The 23,259-nt window shown below is 54.2% G+C and overlaps 8 protein-coding genes across 8 annotated transcripts; 5 read left to right on the top strand and 3 right to left on the bottom strand.

The window, feature by feature from the left end:
* Window positions 1-126: 126 nt before the first annotated feature.
* MSY001_2882 (uncharacterized protein) lies at window positions 127-5,473 on the top strand (the record flags this gene model as incomplete). The annotated part of the gene is made up of 2 exons (XM_018884756.1): window positions 127-4,087; window positions 4,179-5,473. 2 exons carry the CDS (start codon window positions 127-129, stop codon window positions 5,471-5,473), a joined length of 5,256 nt encoding a protein of 1,751 aa, XP_018741384.1.
* Window positions 5,474-5,497: 24 nt separating this feature from the next.
* MSY001_2881 (uncharacterized protein) lies at window positions 5,498-8,193 on the bottom strand (the record flags this gene model as incomplete). Its single annotated transcript, XM_018884755.1, has 2 exons — window positions 5,498-8,151; window positions 8,184-8,193. 2 exons carry the CDS (start codon window positions 8,191-8,193, stop codon window positions 5,498-5,500), a joined length of 2,664 nt encoding a protein of 887 aa, XP_018741383.1.
* Window positions 8,194-9,354: 1,161 nt separating this feature from the next.
* On the top strand, window positions 9,355-10,662 carry MSY001_2880 (uncharacterized protein; the record flags this gene model as incomplete). Its single annotated transcript, XM_018884754.1, has 2 exons — window positions 9,355-9,943; window positions 10,340-10,662. The coding sequence occupies 2 exons, from the start codon at window positions 9,355-9,357 to the stop codon at window positions 10,660-10,662; spliced, it is 912 nt and encodes a 303-aa protein (XP_018741382.1).
* Window positions 10,663-12,234: 1,572 nt separating this feature from the next.
* MSY001_2879 (uncharacterized protein) lies at window positions 12,235-12,751 on the top strand (the record flags this gene model as incomplete). Its single annotated transcript, XM_018884752.1, has 2 exons — window positions 12,235-12,546; window positions 12,629-12,751. 2 exons carry the CDS (start codon window positions 12,235-12,237, stop codon window positions 12,749-12,751), a joined length of 435 nt encoding a protein of 144 aa, XP_018741381.1.
* A 472-nt stretch (window positions 12,752-13,223) lies between these two features.
* MSY001_2878 (uncharacterized protein) lies at window positions 13,224-14,126 on the bottom strand (the record flags this gene model as incomplete). The annotated part of the gene is made up of 2 exons (XM_018884751.1): window positions 13,224-13,934; window positions 13,974-14,126. The coding sequence occupies 2 exons, from the start codon at window positions 14,124-14,126 to the stop codon at window positions 13,224-13,226; spliced, it is 864 nt and encodes a 287-aa protein (XP_018741380.1).
* Window positions 14,127-16,719: 2,593 nt separating this feature from the next.
* MSY001_2877 (uncharacterized protein) lies at window positions 16,720-19,164 on the top strand (the record flags this gene model as incomplete). The annotated part of the gene is made up of 6 exons (XM_018884750.1): window positions 16,720-17,208; window positions 17,344-17,482; window positions 17,677-17,931; window positions 18,002-18,390; window positions 18,478-18,524; window positions 18,591-19,164. The coding sequence occupies 6 exons, from the start codon at window positions 16,720-16,722 to the stop codon at window positions 19,162-19,164; spliced, it is 1,893 nt and encodes a 630-aa protein (XP_018741379.1).
* Window positions 19,165-19,715: 551 nt separating this feature from the next.
* On the bottom strand, window positions 19,716-21,148 carry MSY001_2876 (uncharacterized protein; the record flags this gene model as incomplete). Its single annotated transcript, XM_018884749.1, has 4 exons — window position 19,716; window positions 19,902-19,937; window positions 20,255-20,431; window positions 20,658-21,148. Coding segments are annotated over 4 exons (705 nt in total).
* A 597-nt stretch (window positions 21,149-21,745) lies between these two features.
* MSY001_2875 (uncharacterized protein) lies at window positions 21,746-22,408 on the top strand (the record flags this gene model as incomplete). Its single annotated transcript, XM_018884748.1, has 2 exons — window positions 21,746-21,811; window positions 21,833-22,408. 2 exons carry the CDS (start codon window positions 21,746-21,748, stop codon window positions 22,406-22,408), a joined length of 642 nt encoding a protein of 213 aa, XP_018741377.1.
* Window positions 22,409-23,259: the final 851 nt, after the last annotated feature.

Here is a 23,259-nt window from a genome sequence, read left to right as displayed (position 1 = left end):
GCGCCGAGGCGGCGGCGCGCACGACCCTCGTGTCACGTGACGACGCGCACAGGCTGTAGATGTTGCTCGCTCGCGCGGTGTGTTGATCGGCCGTCCGCCTGGGCGTGCACCAAGACGGCGATCGCCATGTCGACCCAGTCTGTGGCGCCGCCTTCGCCCCAGCTCGATGCGATGATGAATCCGCCCGAGGCCGAGGCGCCGGCGTCCCGCTCGTCTCGCCGCTCGTTCCGCGCACGTGTTTCGGACACGATCCAGCGGGCGCGCGGCCGCTCTGTGAGCCCGGCGAGGCCGGAACGTCCGGGCGACGAGACGCCTGCAAGCCCCAGCAAGGGCTTGCGCGTTAGCCAGCTGCTGCGGCGCTCGTTTGATATGGCGCGCAGCACATCGCCAGGTCCGAGCGCGTCACGAAACCAGGACGTGGTGTACAGCTACAATGCACCCACTTTTGAGATGCCTGACCTCCCTGACTGGCAGCTCTACGATGGCACGAGCGTGTCGAAGGATCTTGACAAGATGATGGCTGTGAACGAGTCTATGGCGCAGCCCAATCCCGCGGCGATGCAGGCCCCAGCCGCCGCGCCGCTTCCGCCGCTGCAGCCGGCGCACGTCGCGGCGCACATGCACTTCCAGCCTGGCCAGGTCATTTCGTCGACAGTCATGGCGCCCATGTCGCCGGCTATGCCTGAGGCATCGGCCCCTGCCCCCCTCCTTTCGCCGCCCGCGCCCGTGCCACATGATGACGAGGTACCGTGGTCGATCCCGCCCGGCGAAGCGCCCCTGTTTGGTCAGACACGGCAGCGTTCCCGCACCGCGCGCGAAAGTATGGGCACTTTGCCAGCTGCCTCATTTAATCGCGACCGCCCGTCGTCTCCAGCACCACCAGTCCGCGCCGTGCCCTCGGAAGAAGGGCGCACAGAGGCAGACATTGTGGATGCCTATGCTGGCGAGGCGCCTCTCCCATCGGTGCCTGCCGATGAGACGGCCGATGATACGGTGATCGAGCATGCGAGTGCGCCGCCGGAGCCGGCTGTCGCGAGCGAGGCCGGCACGTCGTGGCGCATGTACGACTCGGATGACGAAGAGATGGACGAGGGCGGCGCAGGGCGCCTATACCACCAGCACCACACCGAGAGCGATGCACCAGGACCGTCGCGCACTGCGTCCGCTCAGAGCCACACATCCGAGCACTCGGAAGCCAAGCAGCAGCGCATACTCTCGGCGATGCAGAAAGCGCCGGAAGGCGCGGGCCTCACTGACCTGATGAACCGCGTAGTGAACCCTGAGCGCCAGAGCTGGTTTCAGGGCCTCTGGTCGCGGCAGTCGTCGCACAGCTCACATGCGAGCGGCAAGGCATCGCAGCGCTCCGCGTCGACCGGCGACGGTGTCATTTTCCGCGGCGCCGATACGAGCCCGTCGCTCTACAGCAACGACGAGCGCTTTAGTGATCGTGACTCTCTCCTGGAACGGCCGGACGCTGACACCGTGCCAGGCCCATCGGAGCCTGCACCTGCGCCCACGCCCCGGCCTCTGTCGCGCGCGGCCGAGGAACCTGCTGACTCCGACGCTAAGGCGCCCGTCCGCTCTACACCGACAATGCCCAGTGCCGCACCGACAGGCTGGGAGAACCATCCAGATGCGCAGTGGCACAGTACATATAACGAGACGTGGCAAGACCCGAACGGCACACACTATGAAGGGTACGATGCACAGGCGGCCTGGTATGGCGCCGAGGGCTCATGGCAAGACCCAAATGCCCAGTGGCACGATCCGAATGCCCAGTGGCAGGACCCAAATGCTCAGTGGCAGGACCCAAATGCCCAGTGGCACGATCCGAATGCCCAGTGGCAGGACCCAAATGCCCAGTGGCAGGACCCAAATGCCCAGTGGCAGGACCCAAATGCCCAGTGGCACGATTCAAATGCGAGGCAGGACCCCAACGCACCGATCACCTACGACGAACACGGGCACGCACCTGGCCACCACTTGGCTGTGCAGTCGTCGCATATTCCCGACATTTCGTACCATGGCCCTCACGAGTGGGAGGCACCCGAGCAGGGGTGGCACCATCCCAACTGGCGCTCGGTCGCGTGTGAGCCGAATGCGTATGCGCGCCCCCATCAAGTGCGACGCAAAGCCCCGCCAGGCTCGCAGGGTACCCTGCCCGCCCCCTCGCCCAAGCTCGCGCCATCTCCAAAGCCGGCGTCAACTCCAAAGCCAGCGCCAGCTCCGAAGCCAGCGCCAGCCACACAGCCCGTTGCGGCACCTCTCATGCCGCCCATTGATGAGGACGAAGAAAGCATTATCAACGAGGATGGCAAACGCCTCAAGCCGGATGGCTTTGGTGGGTTCAAGGTCGTGGACGAGGCAGATCCAGCTCCATCTTCTCCTGCGACAGAGCCGACCTCTACATCGACGCCCAAACCCCCGCAGGACCCGCTGCCGCCCCCTGACGCTCCCAAATCGCGTCCGCAAAGTGCGGTCATAACGCCGCGACCGTCTATCATCCGTCCCGAGGCACCGCGCGCGAGGCAATCTATGCCCGCCGCGACGCCGCCTAAGAAGCGCGATGGCCACTTCCAAATTGCGCCTGAGGTGTACACGACACCTCAGAGCTTGCAGGGCACGAGGGGCCGCATGACGTGGACACCCGAAATGGCCGAGGCAGCCGCCAAGTACATCCAGACCATGACGGCCTCCGCCTCGCAGTCGATCCTACACGAATCCGAGCCAGGAACGTCGATGAGCGCCGCGACTGGCGCGCCCGAGCCGCTGGTCCCGCACAAGAGCGCGCCGGTCGCGCCCCCTGCGTCGCTGCCGACATCACAGTCGGTTGTCGAGCAGCTGCAGGACCAGGGCATGCAAGTTGTGCTGGATGCGGGCGACGGCGTCGAGCTCGCCAACTTGCCACTCCAACAGGCCCTCCAGGAGATGATGATGCGCTTCTACTTTTTCGAGCGCCACTCTGTGCCGCTCCTACGTGAGCTCGATAAGCGTCTTATTGCGCTCGAACAGTGGGCCGACCTCCCTGCGGCTCCGGGGGCCGAGGCTCCAGCATGGAACCGCGAGGCTGTCTCTCGCATGACCAGCGAGGTCCGGCGCGAAGTGCGCATGCTCATGCACGGAACGAAAGCGCTCCATGAGAGTCGCCTGCAAGTGCAAGAACTGGCAAATCAGTCAACGCCGTCCAAGAAGCGCAAGCGCCCGGTCAGTGCGGTCCTGCCCGAAAAGCGCCTCGCCTCGATCTCGTCGCGCGCGTCCAGTCGTGTGTGCAGTGGGGAAAGCGAATCGTCGCAGGTCACGACTGTCGTGAGACAGCTGCCCGAGCCGCCCGTCGCAGCGTCCAGTGCGCCACCACGCTCACCTAAGAGCGGACCACGGCCATGCCCGCCGACACCCGTGCGGACGCCACGCGTGTCGCAAGGACCGGCGAACGAGTACGAGCCTCGACTCCCAGAGACCGAATCCCAAGCGCTTTTGCCCGAGCCTCGCATGGAACACACAGCAAGCGAGGCAGCGGCGCCAGAGCCTGCCGAGCCCTCGCCTGCAGAAAGGACAGGCGCTTTGCAGTCGAAGCCGACGACCCTCGTGCCCGAAAAGACGACTCTTGCGCCTGAGCCGACGATGCTGGCGCCTGAACCGCCTGAGCCGACGCCTGAGACAAAGACCCTGGCGCCTGAACCGCCTGAGCCGACGCCTGAGACAAAGACTCTTGCGCCCGAGCCGGCTCCTGTGCGCGCCCCGTCGCCGCCTGCCGTGGTCCCCGTGCAACGCGCGCGCAGCTTGCTGCTGGCATCGCTGCGGCGTGCGGATGAACGCACACGCACGCCATCTCCGGCCCTTGAGCATGCCAAGGCAAGCGAAGAGCCAGCAACCCCTCAGACTGGCGAGCGTATGGCCGCTGAGTCCAGCGACGAACCTAGCCGTGCGCCGCTCTCGAATGTGGGTAATACATCTACACCGAGCGGCGGCCTACGTGCGCGAGCTCAAAAGTACCTGGACAAGGTTGAACAGACTTCCTCGCCGAACCTAGAAACACCTGAGAATGTCGCACCCAAACGTTCCAACTCGTTCCAGCCTTCGGCGCTTAGTGAGTCGCTGCGTCGTCGCATGGCCAAATTTGAGCAGGCAGGTCCCTAGCCCTCCACATGTAATTTCTAGTACTTTATAGATGACGACAGAGGGCTCTAACGCCTCTCTGAGGCGCCCCTCTTCTGCGGCCGCTTCCGAGGAAGATAAGCCCAATGCAGATGGATTCATCCTGGATCCTTATGGCGGTGTGCCAAAAGCTGTCTCGGCGCTTCAACAGGCACGCGATTCGAGCCATTCCGGCGCCGCCAAAGGTCTGTTGCTCTCGCTCGGTTGGCTCGACAGACTGCTCTCGTTCTTCATTCTTGCAGCTATGATTCTGGGTGTTATTATCGGGCAGTTTGCACCACATGCGAAAGAGCGCCTAGACAAGGGCAATATGGTCGGGGTGTCTGCTCCCATGGTCGTGGGACTCCTAGTGATGATGTGGCCGATCCTAACGAATGTCCAGTATGAGCGGATCCACCTCCTCTTCCGCACGCGCCGAATATGGTACCAGCTTGGCCTTGCCCTGCTCATCAACTGGCTGCTCGGCCCATTCCTCATGCTGGGGCTCGCATGGGCGACGCTGCCCGATCTACCCGAGTATCGTATCGGCATCATCATGGTCGGCCTCGCTCGATGTATTGCGATGGTTATGATCTGGAACCGCATCGCTCGGGGCGATAGCAATACATGTGCCATCCTCGTCATTATTAATTCGCTCTTACAAATGGTCCTATACGCACCGTACGCCTTATGGTTTGTCAACGTCATATCTGGCGACACATCCTTCTCGCTACAATATGCACGTACGGCCACCTCTGTCGCCATCTACCTCGGTATTCCTCTCGCGGCTGGTATTGTGACACGCTTTGTTATGCTTGGACTGCTCGGTCGCGACGCTTTCCACACGCGCTTTTTGCCGTTCTTCGGCCCACTGAGTCTTGTGGCCCTGCTGTACACCATCATTGTGATTTTTGCATCCCAGTCTCAACAAATTCTCGATAATCTCGGGCCTGTATTTCGAACGATTGTGCCATTGGTCGTGTATTTCGCGATAATGTGGGTGGCGACCTTTGCGCTCGTTTGGTTTCTTTCACGGCGGTATGGCCGGCGCGAGTGGGGCTATCAGATGGCTGTTGTCCAGTCGTTTACCGCCAGCTCGAACAACTTTGAGCTGGCCATCGCTGTGTGCGTCGCCTTGTACGGCGCTGACTCGCCCCAGGCCCTCGCTGCGACGGTTGGCCCCCTCGTCGAGGTACCAGTGCTTTTGCTCCTCAGTTGGCTCGCGCTGCTTGTCGGGCAGCACATGCGCTGGGACGTCAAGTCCACATTCGATCAGAATGAGATCCCCAATACGACTACTGTGGTGCCTCCCAAGACTGCGGACTCCAAAACCGACTAGGCCAACGTACCTATGGGTATATAGCTAAACAATCACGCAGTCTTCACGGACTTTGATACCATACATCTCTGCGTCAATATTGCTCTCGATCGTCTTAAAATCGCAGCGCGCCCTAAGGAACTCGTACATTTCCTCAGGTCGCATCATGCCATGGCTGAGCATGGGGTCTTGTACCATCTTGGCCAACTCTTTGGGCTCTGACACAATGTACAGACTGCCGACCCGCTTGAGGGCGGCGAATCGGGCCGTAAGCGACGGCTGCCGCAAGCTTTCAATGAATTGAAAGTAGTGGTTCAAGTCACAAATCACCTGGAATCCCCCGGTCATCGAGATAATCTGCCGCTTAAGGTGCTTGCACAATACGGTATACAGGCGGAATCCAATCTCCTCGTAGAATACATCCAGCACGGCCTTGTCAGCACAGGCTGCGAGCATGTCACAGTACACACGCAGAGTCGCACAGCATTCAGCACACGCCTGCGTCGGCGTCGAAATGTCAACCGCCGCTTCCGACTCCGGGTAATAGTCGCGCGGATGCTGGTGCGTCAGTACAATATGCTCCATTTGGTGAACAAGCAGTTCCACACCGGCGCTTAGACCGCTCGCCACCTGCTCGTCCAAATCGTTTTCAAAGCGGCGTTTCTCCCGTACTGCCGCATTGGTAAAGTCCATCTTGCCAAGCAGACGAGGGCCGAGGCGGTCGAAGAACACTTGCCCCATCTGCTGGATCGTATCGCCAATATGCACCAGCTCAAAAAAAAGCAGAAGCGGGCCGACATGATCTGCAGCATTCCCGCCAGGCTGCTCGCTGTCGTGCTTTGCCGGACTGTACATCCCGATTTGTTCTCGCGCTGTGTCAAATCCTGGCTTCATGTGCTCTTCGTTCAGCGAGACGAACAACGCGACAACGACATCGATAATCACCTTGCGCACAGGCTCCCGCAGGGATGCACCACAATCTTGCAGTATATCTAGGCGCTGCAAAGACAGACGCGCCACGTCAATCAGCTCGACCGCGGTCGCTAGATTGAGAAGCGAAGACGTCTGCCCCGGATTGGACGTCGTCGAGACGCCTGAGGCCTCTGCTTGTACACTGGCTGGCTTAGTCGGCTTAGGGGCCATGCTGCTCGGATCATCGTCATATTCGTCCTCATCGTCCCACACATCAGGCGCAGCGCCCACACCCATGTACCCTGCCGTTGCACTAGGTGGCGGTGCCGTCTCACTTGAAATGCGCGGCGAAATGTCCTGGCGCTTTGCACGGATCTGCTCTAAGCTCTTTGAGACTGGTGTGATACGTGTGCTGACGGCGGGCGTCACAAGAGCGTCCTTGAAAGTCGACATGAACGAGCGTTTCTCGGCCGCCGTGGGTGGCACTGCGACAGCATTTCTCTCGTTTTCCCACGCCTGTAGCATCATCTCGAGACTGTCGAGCCAGCGATTGCACGTTTCTTTCAGTAGCTGTTTCATCCATCCGCACTCGGCTTCCAGATAGTCAGCCAAGTGCTTCTGCCATACCTGACTCAGGATCGCCTCGACCGTAGATGAATCCAGCCCTGGCAGCGACATTAATCGCCGCATGTGTGATAAGCTCTGCACAAACCATTCAAGGTACAGCTCCTCGGACACTTGTCGAGCACATTGCAGCAGCGTGGCCAGGTAGTCGGCCAAGAGCGTGTGTGCTACACGCTCCAGCAGCGCTGCGGCAACTGGCTGCTCAGCAGGAAAAATGCGAATGATCAGCTCGTTCTCCTGTGTGAGCACAGAAAACAGATATTCGACGAAACCGCGGAATGGCTCCATATGGAGACCTGCCTCAAGTTGCTCCGGCATACAGTCTTGCGGATTGTAGGGTAAACGTGCATTCAATAAAGGCCTCGACAAAATATGTGTATCCGCAATTACTGAACCGCTCAACTGATGAAGCTGCGTCAGGTACGGCGGCTCTAATACATCGCCTGAGGTAGGGCCCAACACCCATGCTGCCATGCGCAGCTTCCAAGCGCCATGCGCCATAATGTGGATGGCCGCTTCAGCCTTTTCCACATCCACAGATGCTTGAGCAGCGCGGGCTTCCACCAGATGCGCTTCCTCCATTGTGTATGCCGCTCGCAGCTCTGTCTCCAAGTACACTGTCGCCTGCTGAACTTTGTTCAGGATTGCAGCCTCGTCCTGCATCTTGGGCGAAGGGACACAACAGGCGACACTGGAGCAGAAGCGCGCCAAGATGCACAACAATGTACACTGCTCTTGGGTATCCCTAGTCTTGACAAAGAGTTTCGACGACGACGTCGAGGATTCTGTGAGAAAGGAGAGGACGAAGGGGCGCAATAATTGGTACGCTCGCGTAACACGCGCAAAGAACGGACGATCTGAACCCGATACATCAGTTGGGGTATCCCAGTCCAAGTCTGCCAGCAAATCAACAATCTGGTTCGTAGTAGGCCGAGGCGCGGGCTTAGGTTTAGGCTTGGCTTTGACGGGTGGCGAATCCAACAGCGGATCAGGCAGGGACGAAAGCGGTTCCCATCCTAGATTTTTCCAACGCCTCTCCCAAAGATCCTCGCCGTACACAAGATCTTTCAACGCGCGTGAACATTGAGCAACCGACGGCAGATCAGTCAGTGGCACATAATCCAGCAGGTGCTCCAGCACACTGCGTGGAAAAGGGCCAAAGTCTGTTGAAATTAAGGTATCTGTATCTACACACTCTCCCCCATCTTCCTGGGAGGTAGATACGGGTATACGACGCTGCGGTGCCAACGGCGCCCACATGTCTTCGGCCAAGCCACCCAGGCATCCCCAGGCAACAGGTTGTGTATTATGTAATCGGGAGCTCGAGCGTCGCGCGGATCCGTGTCTCGGTCGCACAGAGCCGTTTGCTTGGGTGCGGGGCCCAGGCATGCTCACCGGAGTCAGTCAATAATTAGTGTGACTGGGTTCACTATGGCATGGGATATGCTATTGGACTCCCAAGCCTTGAAACCATCCGGCGGTGCATTCACTCCAGCGCCGACAACTGCTGCGTTCCGTGACCTGCTCATCTTTGAAGAGCGTCTGAAACAGAATGCAGCTAGGATGAAGGAGCGGAAAGTCAAATACCAAAGTATGTGGCACTATCTCACCAAGTCTTTCTCACTACATTATGCATTTTCGTCCTATGGATGGGATACTGCGTTGTGGCCAGTGATGACGAAGTGCGTTGCTCCTCCTGACATGTAGCATGTGCTTGTGCGGTATTTGCGAATTGGTCTCCTCTCCATTGGATGCATGATGCTCTTTCTGTTTTTCGCAAGCGGTCTGTTTGCTGATAAAATCACCGCGGCAAATAAGTACGTTCTCGCCAGCTTGCTCACCAGATTCGTGCCCCAGGCCAATCGGTCTCTACATAACTTCAATCTGCATTTAAATATGCGAACACTTTCTCGAACACCTGTATGGGCTTCCTGGCTTCCAATATGGCGCAACACTTCGTCTATGCCTACAGGGCCATCTAGAAACACGACATGGCACCAGTCAGGTCCGAACAATATTTTTCAGCAGAACGAGTGTCGGACATTTCATATTTCTAATTCGCAAAGCATACCGCCCGCACGCAACGAACGAGGAGAAATTCTTCTCTCATCGCGGGTGGACACAGATTTCCGTGAAGGCTATGAACGGTATCGGAATGCGTTCGAGCGAAAACGGCGGGAAAAGATGGAGGCACAGAAACAAAATCAACCAAGCTACTTATCATCTCTATGGCCTTTCTATCATGGTCCCGCATCCACCAGCACAGAAGGTAAGGCGCCACGCACAAAGACCTCATAGATACCCCACAGCATGAAGCGCGCTTGTTCCACGTGACACACGCTCCACCGTACTTCACTCCACCAAACATGGGCCCTGCGCGTGGTGGTAGGTCGCGCACTGTTGCCAGTCGTGCGCGATGGAAGGTTGAGGATGCCCTGGATATCATAAAGCGGAGCCGAGACGAAGGATATAAAAGGATCGTGAAGGGCGGCATAGCGCGATTAAGTTTTGGCCCGGATGGTCCTGGAGATGATGACGACACATTCTGGGTATGGGACACGGAAGAACTCCTTCCCAATGGGGGGCATATGGTAGCCGTTCGCAAAGCCACATTCGACGAGAGATGGCCGTATACTGGCAGACGCGGCTGGCGCCCTACTAGTAACAAACTCTCAGAGGCTGGATTCCACTTTACGCCGACGGACGAGGACGAAGACGGATGTACCTGTGTTTATTGTGGCGTGGAGCTGGGAGGCTGGGAGCGCACAGATGATCCTGTGTATGTAAAGGAAGCTAACAAAAGGCATGAACACCAGCGTCGACGACCTGAATGTCCCTTTTTTCACTGTATTGTGGCTGAGGCACTGCAGGAGGACGATACATCGAAGAAGCGCGTTACTTCTTCTAAGGATTTTGACGACGAATCATTTGAGATTCTTCCCTCCAAGAAACGGAGTACAATGTTTCCAAGAGATATCCTCCAAGATTCTCAACATTCTCCCACTGGGGTGGCTGATGAGGACGAGTCTCATCATGAAGACCCTATCACTCATGTGCAAATAAGCAGGTTGGCGGATAAGGATCACCACCAGGACCCTCTAAAAGCAGCTAAGTCTATACCTACATCAGAGCCCAAGACAGCAGAGGAGGAACCAGTTCGAAACTCTCAACCTCGTTCTGAACCATTTCCGGATGATGCAATGAATTTGCCTGTCGCCGGAGAGCCAGAGAAAGTGTCAGAGCCAGATTCCTCCCTGATCATACGTACAAGTATATCCGGAGGGGAATCAGACAGTGCCCCTGTTCTGGATGCGTGTTCTGGCGAATCTCCATTAAACACCCACGCCACAGAGACATCAGCGAAGCCGGATATCGACGAGGACGAGGCTCAAGTCGAGAGTCTCGTCCCCTCCGCCACTGAGCCACCTACATCAAGTTTTTCTTCCATCCCAGATATCCAAGATTACCTACCCTATCCGTTTCCGCATCGTCACAGTAGCATTGACCCACCTGCTGTGCCAGATCCCCACAAAATGACTGTCTTGGAATGGATTACTCAACAACAGAACTACTTGCTGGATACCATGAAAGAACGGATTGAGCGTCGCCTAGCATCCATGAGACAGCGTAATTTGGAGGAGCGAAAGCGGCTCGAAAAAACATTGCGGAGCTAACTAGATGCTATACAATAATGATTCAACCCTTTGCATCTTCACGAGCAAAGTAAACGTGCTGCGCAAATGTAATTAGCGATGAAGTAGACCAATAGACCAGTAGCACTGATGGTACTTGGCAGGCAATAGGAATCGAAGCAATCGCACTAATGCGAAGAATGTTCGACATGAGGCGCGCCCGCAGTGGTTCTTCTTGCTGTTGAGACTCAGGCAATTCATTTAGCCCCAAGTCCATCTCGTGCAATCTTTGTCGCTGGCGCATCCAGTTGACGATTTCCACGTTAACCATATTGAGAGATCCGCAAACAAGTGGCATAATGAAGGTCGGATCACGATCGGCGAGCGTAGGTCCACCCAATTTTGTAAGTCGGTCAGCGAGTCCCGGATCCAGACCTTTATCCAACAATAGCTGGCGAGTGTTTTCGGCTTGTACAGAAAAAACCTCATCGGGTGACCACCATGGGATGATTTCATTTATCAAGGGCGTTGCATCCAGTACCGCGCCCTGCCGAAGAAGCCAACTCACCATCAGGAACAAAGGAATATGAATGGCCATAGACACAAATGCTGTCTTTGTTGGCGAACAATTATAGAGCATGATCAAATGCTTCCATTTCTGAGAAAGACTCTTTCGAATTTTTCTCTGTACCTGCTGCTCATCCTCCGGAGAAGGAGAGCCCTCCATAGAAGCCCTGTGCCAAATGGAGGCAGGGATCTGCTGTTTCCACACACGAAACTCGGGCAAAACGATGTTGGAAAGCCGGTCTGTGCGACGCTTTTGCCAGAATGCCACAGGTAGAGTTACTAGAGATCGCAATATTACCGTCATTCCCATCACCGAGTACGTGTAAGGATGCGCCAGACCTACATCCAGTAGTCCGACCAGTTCGGGAATTTGGACAAGATGACGCGCAAAGGGATCTAGCATACCGAAGAATGTATTTCCTGTCAATGTATGATTAAATCGACGAATCGAGCCAGGGCGAGCGAGGAGATTGCATGAGTATCCCATCCGAATACCTGCCGCATGATGCAGCATGGTGGTGCGCGTCTGGGCCAAGGTCCATTGAATGCACGTGCAAATGTGGAGAGATGAAGCTCCCACGCGATCTGTGCGCTTTGATGCGCCTCCATCCTGAGGATGCATCGATTACAACAGGGGACGAAGGTGCAGAATGCACGATCTATCCTGCCGAAATTATCCCCATTGGGACATCGATAAAGAGGGATAAGTACGAATTACACCGGTTTACCTCCCATTATTCGTGCAGTTGTCCGGGATGGAAGTTTCAAGATGTTAATGTCAGGAATAGGACATGCGAGCATCTATGCGAAGCGCTCGGCGAGGAATATGAGCGGATGAGGATCGGAAATACTTCCAATATGTATGAAAGTTTAGCTATGCACAAATCATATCCCATGGATCAAGGTCAATCCTTTTTGAAGCCACTCCGATCACCTGAAACGACCCCCTCAAAGAGAGTGAAGTGGTCTACTGTCTCAGACGTATCACATATACCCCTTTCATCTGAGGAAATACGTGTAACCACAGACGATGGAAGCTCTATGACAATGGGTTGGCGCGAGAAGAAGCTCTTTGTTCTTTTGGCCAACTCGTGGCCTGACAGCCAAAGCAGGGATCAGAAAATAACATCAGATCCCACAGGATGGTGGATTAGCGAGAAACTCGACGGGGTTCGGGCTATTTGGGACGGAAAAAGTTTGTGGTCACGAAACGGAAGACTATGGGCGGCACCATCATGGTTCACAAATTGTTCGTATCTGAGAACTAATGAAGTACTTCCTGTCAGTATACCATTAGACGGAGAGCTTTGGATCGATCGTGGCCTGTTTGAACTTACATCGAGTATATGCCGCTCCAAAGTATGTGTAACTGACTAACAAAGGTATCAGAGGATTGGCACAAAATAAAGTACATGGTAGGTTTCTCTATCTCACCATTTAGATTTTTGATACCCCCGGATATCCTAGCAAAGTGGTCGAAGATCGATGGAAGCGACTTGAAAATCGATTTCCCATGGCACCAATGCATCAGGGCTCTCATCTGAAGGTGTGTTTCCTTTTCTGATTCAGGCTGGTCCCTACTTTGTTGAGCAATTGCTGTGCCGGGACCAAGAACATATGGTCGAAATACTCAATAAGGTCTTGCTGAATGGGGGAGAGGGGTGTGTATTTGCCAATTCACACCAGTATCATGTTGAGAAAACCATGTTCGCACTATGAAAGGCAACGCAGTTCCACGCTGTTGAAGTTGAAGCCAATCATGGACGGTGAAGCCCGTGTAATAGGTTATGAACAGGGGAAGAATGGCGCTGAAGGCCTAGTTGGGTCCCTCCTTTGTGAGACACTAACCGAACCTGTGCGGCAATTCAAGATAGGCTCTGGACTAACTGATTCGTTAAGGAGAGATCCGCCCTCTATCGGCGCAATCGTAAACTTCGAATACGGAGGCCTTGGATCACAAGGCTTGCCCCGCTTTCCCCGTTATCGGGGCATTCGAACTGACTTGTAAACTCATATCTTACGAGTCCTTATGTGCTCTATGGGGATTGGAGAGGACGATCCACAACCTTAGGAGCGCCCACAGCCATGTCCTTCTTGATCTGGGCAATCGCCTTGGCAGGGTTCAGACCCTTAGGGCATGTCCGCGTGCAGTTGAAGATAGTGTGGCAACGGTAGAGAGAGAAAGTGTTCTCCAGCTTCTCACGGCGCTCATCACCATGGGCATCACGCGAATCAGCCATCCAACGGTAAGCCTGCATCAGGACAGCAGGGCCGAGGTAAGCATCCTGGTTCCACCAGTACGATGGGCAAGATGTCGAGCAGCAAGCACATAGAATGCACTCGTACAGGCCATCAAGGTGGCGGCGTTCTTCGGGGCTCTGCAAATATTCGCGCCCGCCCGGCGGAGGACCATCAGCCTTCAGGTATGGCTCAATGCTGCGGTACTGCTTGTAGAACTGAGTCAAGTCGGGAATGAGGTCTTTCACGACGTGCATGTGGGGCAGCGGGTAAATGTTGCTAGAACTGGCATCACGGTCGATACGGCAAAGACAGGCAAGCGTGTTTACACCGTCAATGTTCATGGCACAGCTCCCGCAAATACCCTCGCGGCACGAGCGGCGGAAGGCCAAAGTTGAGTCAACCTCGTTCTTGATCTTCAGAAGAGCGTCCAAAACCATAGGGCCTGTCTTGTTAAGATCAATATTGTAGGTCTGCATCTTAGGCTTCTCAGTAGGGTTCTCAGGGTCCTAGTATTGTTAGACATCACTCGAAATATAGTCACGTACCCAACGGTAAATCTTGAACGACTTCATCTTGGGAGGGCGCTCAGTGGCAGGCGTAGCCATCGCTTTCACAGCCGAGGTCGAGAAGGCAGCTGTCACGGAGCGAGGGGCAGCAGCGCGCGAAGCCACGCGGAACGTGCTCGGCAGCATTATCATGGTCCTGTAATGCAAAGGATGCGGACACCTAGGAGCGCCCTGGCCTTGTCGGGTCAACGCGGAAAGTCAACTTATTGGTAACCGTTTACCTATGATTGGTCCGTTCAACGTTTAAACGCCGGTACCAAGCCCCACGGTATTGATGACCTAAGCCACCCGGCAGGTCGCACTATGGTATTCGAGAGGTGCTGAGCCTACCAGTTGCATTTACTTGGTGGGCTCAGGCGTTTGGAGGTTAGAGGGCAGCGATTCCCAAAACTTGGCGGTATTCCAGTTGGGGAGACGCACTGCGCGTGTACCCCGAGGAAAATGATCGGGTGCATTTGAACCAGGGAACTTGGATAGCTCACGTTCTCGTCGCTCAATCTCTGACGAATGGAATATTGTAGCAACATCATCGGGGATAGTAGATCGTTTACTTGGTGTCAGGTACCATATTTCGTCAATTTCCTCCCGCAGTAAATAAGAATGTAGCCGTGAGAAGTTGAGGGCAACTTGTCCTGCACCGTGGGAGTCATCAGAAAGAGCAATACGCCCTTTCAAACCTTTTATCATGCGTATAAACACTTGACCGGGGTATGTCTCGTCACTCCAACCCTTGCGGAAGGCTGAAGAGTTTGCCTCAAAGAGAGCACCATAACTAGCAGCGAAACGGACATTGCGTTCCATCTTTTGTAGAATCGTTCGACCTTCCGAGGTAGAGGGTTCAGGTATCCATGGCGCATCCGGTTCGAATAACCGGAAAAGATCCATATGACCAATAACTTCTGGCCTCAATCGCTCCATTACCTCGTACTGAGCATCAAGATATGTGCTTAACAGTCCAGGGTAGCTGCCCAGACGAACGGCCGTTTCAAACGTGGGCTTGTCAAAATCAATGGGTATCTCAAATACATGATGAACAGAGCCAACAATATAATCCACAGTTCCCAGTCCCACGTATGGGGCTGGTACACTCGCTTGTCTTGCCGTCCCAAGAACACTAATCAATTGATCAAGGGACTGGGGAGACACAATATTTTCCGTTTCACACCCTACCAAAATATGCATAGGCCTTTCTTTCAGTGCATAAGTGGATTGCATTTTACGAGCCTTTGCAAGGTATGACTGGAATTGCTTCGCAAGCTCTGCAGGTGTAAATCCTGCCTCTTTTTCCTCAGGATAGAGATCCTGAGCCCTAAATCGAGGGACATGCTCAGATAAGTGAAAATGCGTAAAATTCAGCTCATAGGCACGTTCAAGTACTTCGTCCAGAGTCGACGAAGCATGCTTGCAGAACTCGCCAGAGTGCGAATGGTGCGAATGCATGGCGGTCCGAGCGACACTGCTGCGTTAATTGACTCACGTGGAAGGGTCAACTCCACTTGGCACTACTGTCAATACGTTGGCCATGGAAGGTAGTGAGGCTGCTCTGTCTCAGTCCCGACCCCAGCGGATTATTGGGTCCAAGCACGGATACTATAAGGTATCATATTTATCCGCTAATCCAAATGTTGGCGTCCTTTCCAAACCTCCTGAATGGGTTCCAAAGCATCAAGTCTCTAATGAGCTGGTGTTAACATGGCGAAATCAACGCTCACAGCGCATGGCATTTATTCAGAAGTTCAAGCTGAAGAAGGGAGATAGAAATAACCAGGATATCCAAGCCATTTCTACCCCTACTTCAGCTCAGATCAATACTTCTATTCACGAAGAATCATCCAGCACCCCGTTGTCTAAAACGACGAATGCTCAATCCACAGTTCCACATTCTGAGGTTGAGTCTAGCCAAATTGGTTCAATGTTAAACTCTAAAATGGAGAGTGTACAGCCTCATGGAGTCAAGCCTGTTTCATCCGAAGAGATACCTGAAAGTGCTACCTCACAACAGGAAGAAATCGAACCCATTCAAACGTTAAGGGTAAGCGAACAACCTGAAGCTTCCTATGCGTCAAAAAATCTCGAAATATCTCGCCGTGCTAATATTTCAGAATTGCCGAGCGTACCCACAGAGCATGCTTCCTTTAGCGCTGCTTCAGGAACAGGTCATGATCAAGGCAGCTCGGAATCTTTACCTATGTCAAGCGAACCGGTTAATCCTTCAGAAGAGGCTTCGACCATACAGACACAGAGAGGCGGAGTTTTTCAAGCTGTTCGGCATGCTGCGCATGCAGCTTTGGGGGTTTTTACTTCGTCACAGAGTGAAGTCACAAGCTCCCAACCAGGTGCTGAAGCGAATGAGACAGTACCATCTGATACGAACCAAAGAATAGTGGCACAGAGTGAGCCATATGTTTCCAATGAGTCAAGTGTTCACCCTTCGCTCTCTCAAGGTAATGTGTTACTTTCACAGCCACTCTCTCAAGAAATCACTGTTCAGAAAACTCCTGAAGATGCTTCTCAAAATAATATCACACCTAATACTGCTGATAACTCTGAGACAAGCTCAAGTAAAACTACTACTCGCGTAGATGATGAGGCGCGATATGTATCGCGTTCTGGTCGCCGTATTCGTCCCCCTATTTCCACTACCAATGACCCGTCTAATGACACTATGGAAGCTTTGAATGCAAAAATAATGCAGCAAGCAGAAGAAATAAAATTTCTTAAATCAATGTATGAAGATGCGTCCAACTCTGCCACCCGGCTGACGGAAGAGCTTGGAAATGCTAAAGAACAGATTCGTCTATTGAAGGATCAGTTGACAGAGGGACTAAATGCTCAACGGAATCTCCATATGTCGGAAGTGAAACAATGGAAGCAGGAGGCTGAGCGAGCAAAACAACAGTTATTATTTTTGGAATTGCGCGAGCAACAAGTAAACGATGATATTCGACGCAAAGCAGCCGAGTGGGATAAGCATGTGGAGCAGGATCGGAGAGACACCGAATTTAGGGAGAAGCGGTGGAAAGAATGGGATCAACGCAAACAGCGAGAAGGTTTGGTATTCGAGTCTGTGTCCACGAACCCAACAGCTCAAGATTCGCTTTCCGAAGAGCTGGCAGAACTTGCTGCCGAGGCCAACGAGGCCTCTAACACCGAACAGCCTGTCGCAGCTAATGATCAACCACGAAGTTCTCGTCGAAGAGCGGCGGCGACAGCGGTGGGAACGGCAGAAAAAAATCGAGATGCCCCTATGAGAGGGGACTCTTCAGGTGCGGTAGTATCAACGGCAGACAGCGGTGTTCTATTGAATCCTATGCCGTCCCGAGATACTAATATGCCTGAACATGCACAGGATGCAACGTCTCAGGATATTTTGGGGAAACAAATCAACCAGCACCACGTACGCTCTGCAGAGAAGCGTACCTATGAAACACAAACCGATTCTATACAGACAGCTAACCCTCAAGTCGTCTCGCCCTCTGTATTTAAGGGTACGAGTACCCTTTATTCCGCCGCGGCTACACCTCTACCGTCCTTCCCATCGACAGCTATGACACAAGATCGTTCGGATCCTACCTTATCTACCGTGCCTCGCTGGAAGCGCCGGCGTCAATAATTAGGATCTAGGGCTCGGTACACTAGCTAAAGATTGAGCGTGCACAGGCCGCTTCGACATTCCGGATAGGTTACATCGATGTGGAGGGCGTTGACGTGGGCGCAGTTCAACCCACGTGTGAACGCCGAATCCAGCACATGCGGACGCCCCGGATTTCTGTAGACGGTAGTTCGAATTTGGCCATGAGCTCGGAGACACCCGACTCGGCAGGGTCTGCTCCTAATGGGCGACACAGCCCTGTTAAAATGAATCCCCCGACTTTGGAGAAGATTGCGTCACGTTTCAATATGCCCACGTCCCAGAGGAACGAACATGCCGCCATCTGTAAGTACAGCGAGGCTAACATGAGCCCAAAGTCTAAAACGCCTCGAACTTGCCGGAAGGCTGGAGTCAGCTGCTGAGTCGGCCGGCAAGTCTGATACGAATTCGCATATCAAGATAAGTCCCATGCCGAGTCTGAGCGATATTCGTGCTCGCCTCAACCAGCGGGGTGTAGACGTGACGTCGTCAAAATGGAGCCTAAAGTCGACTGACAAGACCCCAGAGACGGCAGCACCTAAAGAATCAATGGGCAAAGATGAAGCTTCTGTTAAGACGGTAGCAGAGGATGTGATTCAGAAGCCCAACAAAGATCCAAATCCGGCTACCGAGCCTACGAATACGTTGGAACCAAACAAGCCAGCTCAGGAAACGGAAGCCCGGCCAACCGAAAAGACAACGCTTGCAGACTCGAATCCCATGAGTGAGGCAGATCTTAAAGATTCATTAGAACATACCCCAGTCGTTTCAGGCCGTGAGGCTGGCCTGGCAGCCAAACAAGGGAAAAAGCACCCACTGCAGGACACATGGACACTATATTATGATATGCAGCGACACCATGGAAATTCCAGCAAGGATCAATATGAAGCGACGCTTAGGTGCGTCGGTCATTTTACTACGCTAGAATCCTTCTTCGATACCTTTGCTACTTTGCACCGGCCTAGTCGCTTGGAAAAAAATGCCAACTATCACCTCTTCAAGCAGGGTATCAAGCCAATGTGGGAAGATCCGGCGAATGCTAACGGCGGGCGCTGGGTCATTACACTGCGTGATCGTGGCCAATCTGCTGGCAGTCATGCCGCGCACGAAGCCCTAGTGGATCGTACTTGGATGTGGCTTGTTCTGGCTCTTATTGGCGATACACTGGATGATAACGACTTGGTAACAGGTGCTGTGTGCTCCCTGCGTGGGAAAGGGGATCGCATTACTATCTGGACTCGGCGCAAGGAACCCGTCGATGAGCTGAATCAGTTGGCTACCCACCTATTGAAATTACTTGAGCTAAAAGACCAGCCCGGCATACAAGTTGAATTTGGTGTCAATTCTGGCTCCAAAGAGTCAGGCTATCTCAAGCAGCATTTCGCAGGGAAGCAGCCTGAAAGTGTTGATGGCGTAGCTCCTCCTCATGAACCCGCTCTGGAATCCTGGCTGGAAAGCGACTACACTTTGCACCCTAACGATCACATGCGATACATGGCACACCGGAAATCCAAAAATGATGAAAAGGAAGTAGTCTAAACGACTGGGCCATGCTGGTCATACCCATAGTCGATAGAAGTTAGTGCAGTTCCAGCGAGTCGCCATCGTGAATTTCGTCTAGTGTCAATCGAATATTTCACGTACAGTCTGCGAGTGTGATATGATCCTTGAAAGTGCTGTATGCCTTTTTCAGAATGATCTAAGGTTAAAAGAAGTGACGCACTTTCTGTGGGGCAGTGCCTGTTTGAGCTGCAATAAGCTTTTTCAGATCCCCCACTGTGTCTTCAGGGCTACACTTGACACGAACTAGCGGTAAGACAGCAGCAACACACCTTTGCGACCCAAACGGTCGTTCGCAATCACTTCAATCATACGCATGTCGTGGGTGACGACAACGACGTGGAGGGAGAACCCTTATTAGCACAATGGAGGTGTGTATTAAACAACACTATGGGTGGGTATCGAGCCGAGCGCTTGCCATTCGGTGGCAGCTAGGGTTGAGAGAGCAGCCGGCTGCGAAAGGATGTGTCGTAGGTGAGGCTGGCATAGCTGGTATAGTTTGTAAATGTCTTGCTGAACTGTGGAGGGTCCCTGTTTGTGTATGGCAGACAGTACGCGCTGCAAAGAGAATGTAGGAATGTTTTCTAACTCTGCTTGTGTACATGCGTTCGTATCGTCAGACACTAGCATGACACAAGCTCCACACTTTTGATGGATTTCTGCGCAAAGTGCCACAATCGTTTGGTCATTGGTCTGGGTGAGATGTAAAAACCTACTAAGTGATGGTGTTGGGCAGCACGAGCAGACAGGGCCTGAACATGCAGCACCCAGAGTCTAGGATCAAATGGCCTTTGTTCAAACGTCCTGCTGTATTTTTGCTGCTGAATCATATCCAAGATCCATCTGCTGGCGTGCCGCGCAAGCGCCCCGATGGTCGTGGGACCATGGGGCCGCGGTGATTGTTTTAATTGATCAAGTTCTTCTAGAACCACATGAGGTACAAGTAAGTAGACACGCGGTGTTGACGCGGAAGGTTGCAGCTGAGCACGAAACAGTTCGTGGCTAAAGACCTGTAGGTATTCCAACGAGCTAAGGAGTACATTTCTTTCATGAGTTGACATATACGCACGTATCTAGCATCCATGCAAAAGAGGACGGTTGCATCCACGCTAGAAATCCTGTGGGAGACGACGCCTTGGGTCCCACCTGAGTGTCTGACGAGGTCGCAGCCAGGTCCTCCTGATCCATCAACTCCTCGACGGTACAGGACTCCGGGGCACCAGCGAGGTCGGCCGGAAGCGATTCGCTTCGAGATATGATCATACGGACAGGTCCGGATGATACATGTCCGCGATACTGTTCATTGAAATAATCCGCATACGTGCTCATTGGGTCCGCCAAGAGGTGCGGAATGGTCGCAGAGCAGGGGATGTGGAGAGAAATAGAGTACATAAAGGACTACGACTTGGAGGCATGTGTGGCCAAGTAATGCATAATCAATTCGTAGCTGGAGTAAGTGGGCAAAGACGTACGTTAAGATCGTCAAACCTGAGCTGGGTACAGTCCGGACAAGGTTGACACCCATGCCTCGATAGAACCCGGGAATACCCTCGCTCTTTGCGATAGAGTAAATCGTTTGAAGCAAGCTTGGATAGTGCGTTTGTGTGACGCCCTTCAGGGTCGTCGACGTAGGAATCATCTGTAGTCGAGTGCGAAGCACTTCGTGAGGGTATGTAACAATGGAAGCCAGCATTTTTGAGCCGCCACTGCAGAGCAGAATGGAGCCTGAGGTAAGAGGTTCGCCACGCTGAGCTTCTGCTGTAAGGCTTTTAAAGTGCTCGTATAAAGGAAACTGTACAACGACGTGGAACACACCAAGAAGGCTTGGTAAAAGTCCTTTGTAGAATGCCATGAAGCCTTCGCGTTTGTAAATCTTGGAAAAAGCGTCGATCATATTCCGATACTGGTGCTCCTCCGGGACCGACGAGGTTTGTAGCATGCTGCGTGTTTTAACGACCCACATAGGACTGGTAGTTGTAGTGCTTGTGGCGCCTGCAATCATAGCGCTCGCAATATGTACAGCATAGGGATGTTGTTGGGCAAGCGGAAACTCGCTCGAGAAAAACTTTTTGCCTGCGTCATAGACACAAAAGTAAATAGCCCAGGTGGGCAAGTACCCGATTACAGTAGGGCCGAGACCGCGATAAAAGCCGCGCAAGCCATCTTCGTGCCATATACGGCTTATGACTCGCGAAGCACCCATAAATCCCTTATGATCGGCATTGTCATGCCCGAAAACGAAGGACTTGACCTGAAGGCGAGTTTTAATCACGTCGAGAGGGCACGTCACAATGCTGGATACAAAGCCAGCGCACGCACCGGCAATAGCAGAATGCCGAACTTCATTGCTATTCTTCTCAGAGGCCTGCTTCGACATGCCGTCAATGCACGACCACGTCGGCAAGGAGACGAATCAGCCGGTTGCGTCGACGAGCTGGGCCGGGACGCCGATACGGGCGACATTTCGCAGGGCGACATTTTGCATAAATCCTCGTCGCACGGACTCGTCACAGACCCCTTTCGTCACGCAAGACACGCGATGGCACGCGCGGGGCTAGCCATGTCGCTGTCCCAGGCCGCGCGCATAGGTGTTATGACCGCCCAAATAATGTGTCTAGCTCATATGGTCAATCAACATATGTTTGAGGTACGACTGTGCCGTGGAGCCTCGATGCTGCCGACGCTGTCCTTGACAGGCGACCTCATTGTGTATGCACGCCTACCCTTTCTCCGCTGGCTCAGTCAGCTGCCCTTTGCTAGCCAGGACCTGCGCGACAGATATCCCAAGGTTCAGCCGGGCCTGCCCTCTGGCAAGCAGGATCCCAGTGCAGGGCTGGGATTGCAGATCGGCGATGTCGTAGTGTCGACGTCGCCGACGCACCCGGCCAAGACGGTGTGCAAGCGTGTCCTAGGATTGCCTGGAGACACCATTCTTGTGGATCCGCGCGATTATATGTCGGAGGATGCAGGGCTGCTGGCTGCCCATGCCCATGCAGATCCGATGCTGCAAGCGCTTGTCGCATTACATTCGGCACGCACTGTGACAGTACCACCTGGCCATGTGTGGCTCACAGGCGACAATCTGGGAAATAGCACGGACAGCCGTCAGTACGGCGCCGTGCCTATGGCACTAATTAAAGGACGTGTGCTGGCACGCGTGTACCCACATCCCGGATGGATACGCTCAGGGTTATCCAACGTACAAGCAGCTATGGAGCCGTAAATAGATTGGTAAGGCGCTGCTGGAACAGAGGCGCATTTTCCAGCTTCACGTTGACATCCCCCAGGAAGTGCTCGGGCATGCGCTCGAGCACGTTGGCGTCGCTCGCGTCGCGATGAGGGCCCGAATATCCCAGCGACACAAGATCCGAGTCGTTGATACCAGGCGCATTCATGTGGAAGCGCAGGGCACCCTCGTGGCCTGGGTGTGAGGCACCCGCGTGCTTGTGCCGCCAATGTGCCGCTGACGTGTGAGGATTTTGGAATAAGCCGCACAGGAACGTGCCGTTCCCGGCGTCCTCAATATGCAGACCCGTAAGCGCCTCCGATAGAGCCAACTGCGACTGAAGACGCTTCAGGCGGTCTTCTGCCTCCGCCAGGGAGGTACGCAGCACCTCGATCTCTGCCGGGTCGGCATTCCGCGTTTCGGCAGAGGATGTCTCTCGGGCCTGGGCGGCAGGGGCCTCGGGCACCGGGTCTGATTCGCTGGGGTCGAGCACCATTTCGTGGGGCGCTAGCATCGGGATACGAGGCGACGAGCCTGACGCTAAGTTAGTGTTCCGGTTAATGTTCACGAGCAGATGAGGGTTGGGAGCTTCTTGGTTCTGTGGTCAGGCAGGACAAACGTACGCGAATCTCATCCCAGATCTTCTTTTTGTCGAAATTTTGAGTGCTTTTCGTAAAGTCGAACTCACTGTCAAAGGGTGCTGAAGGCGCATCCGACACAGACGTGGCCATGGCGGCAGCTGGGGCCGGAGATGCAACGCGCGATTCGTTCTTGCGGCGCTGGTTGCGCTTCTTGCGGCCCTCACTAGCACCCTCCTCGGCGGTGGCCTTGGGAGCAGTCTGAGACAC

Source organism: Malassezia sympodialis, genomic scaffold, assembly GCF_000349305.1.
Source record: "Malassezia sympodialis ATCC 42132 genomic scaffold, msy_sf_15, whole genome shotgun sequence".
Taxonomy (NCBI): Eukaryota; Fungi; Basidiomycota; class Malasseziomycetes; order Malasseziales; family Malasseziaceae; genus Malassezia; species Malassezia sympodialis.
This window is presented reverse-complemented; position numbering and strand designations above follow the sequence as displayed.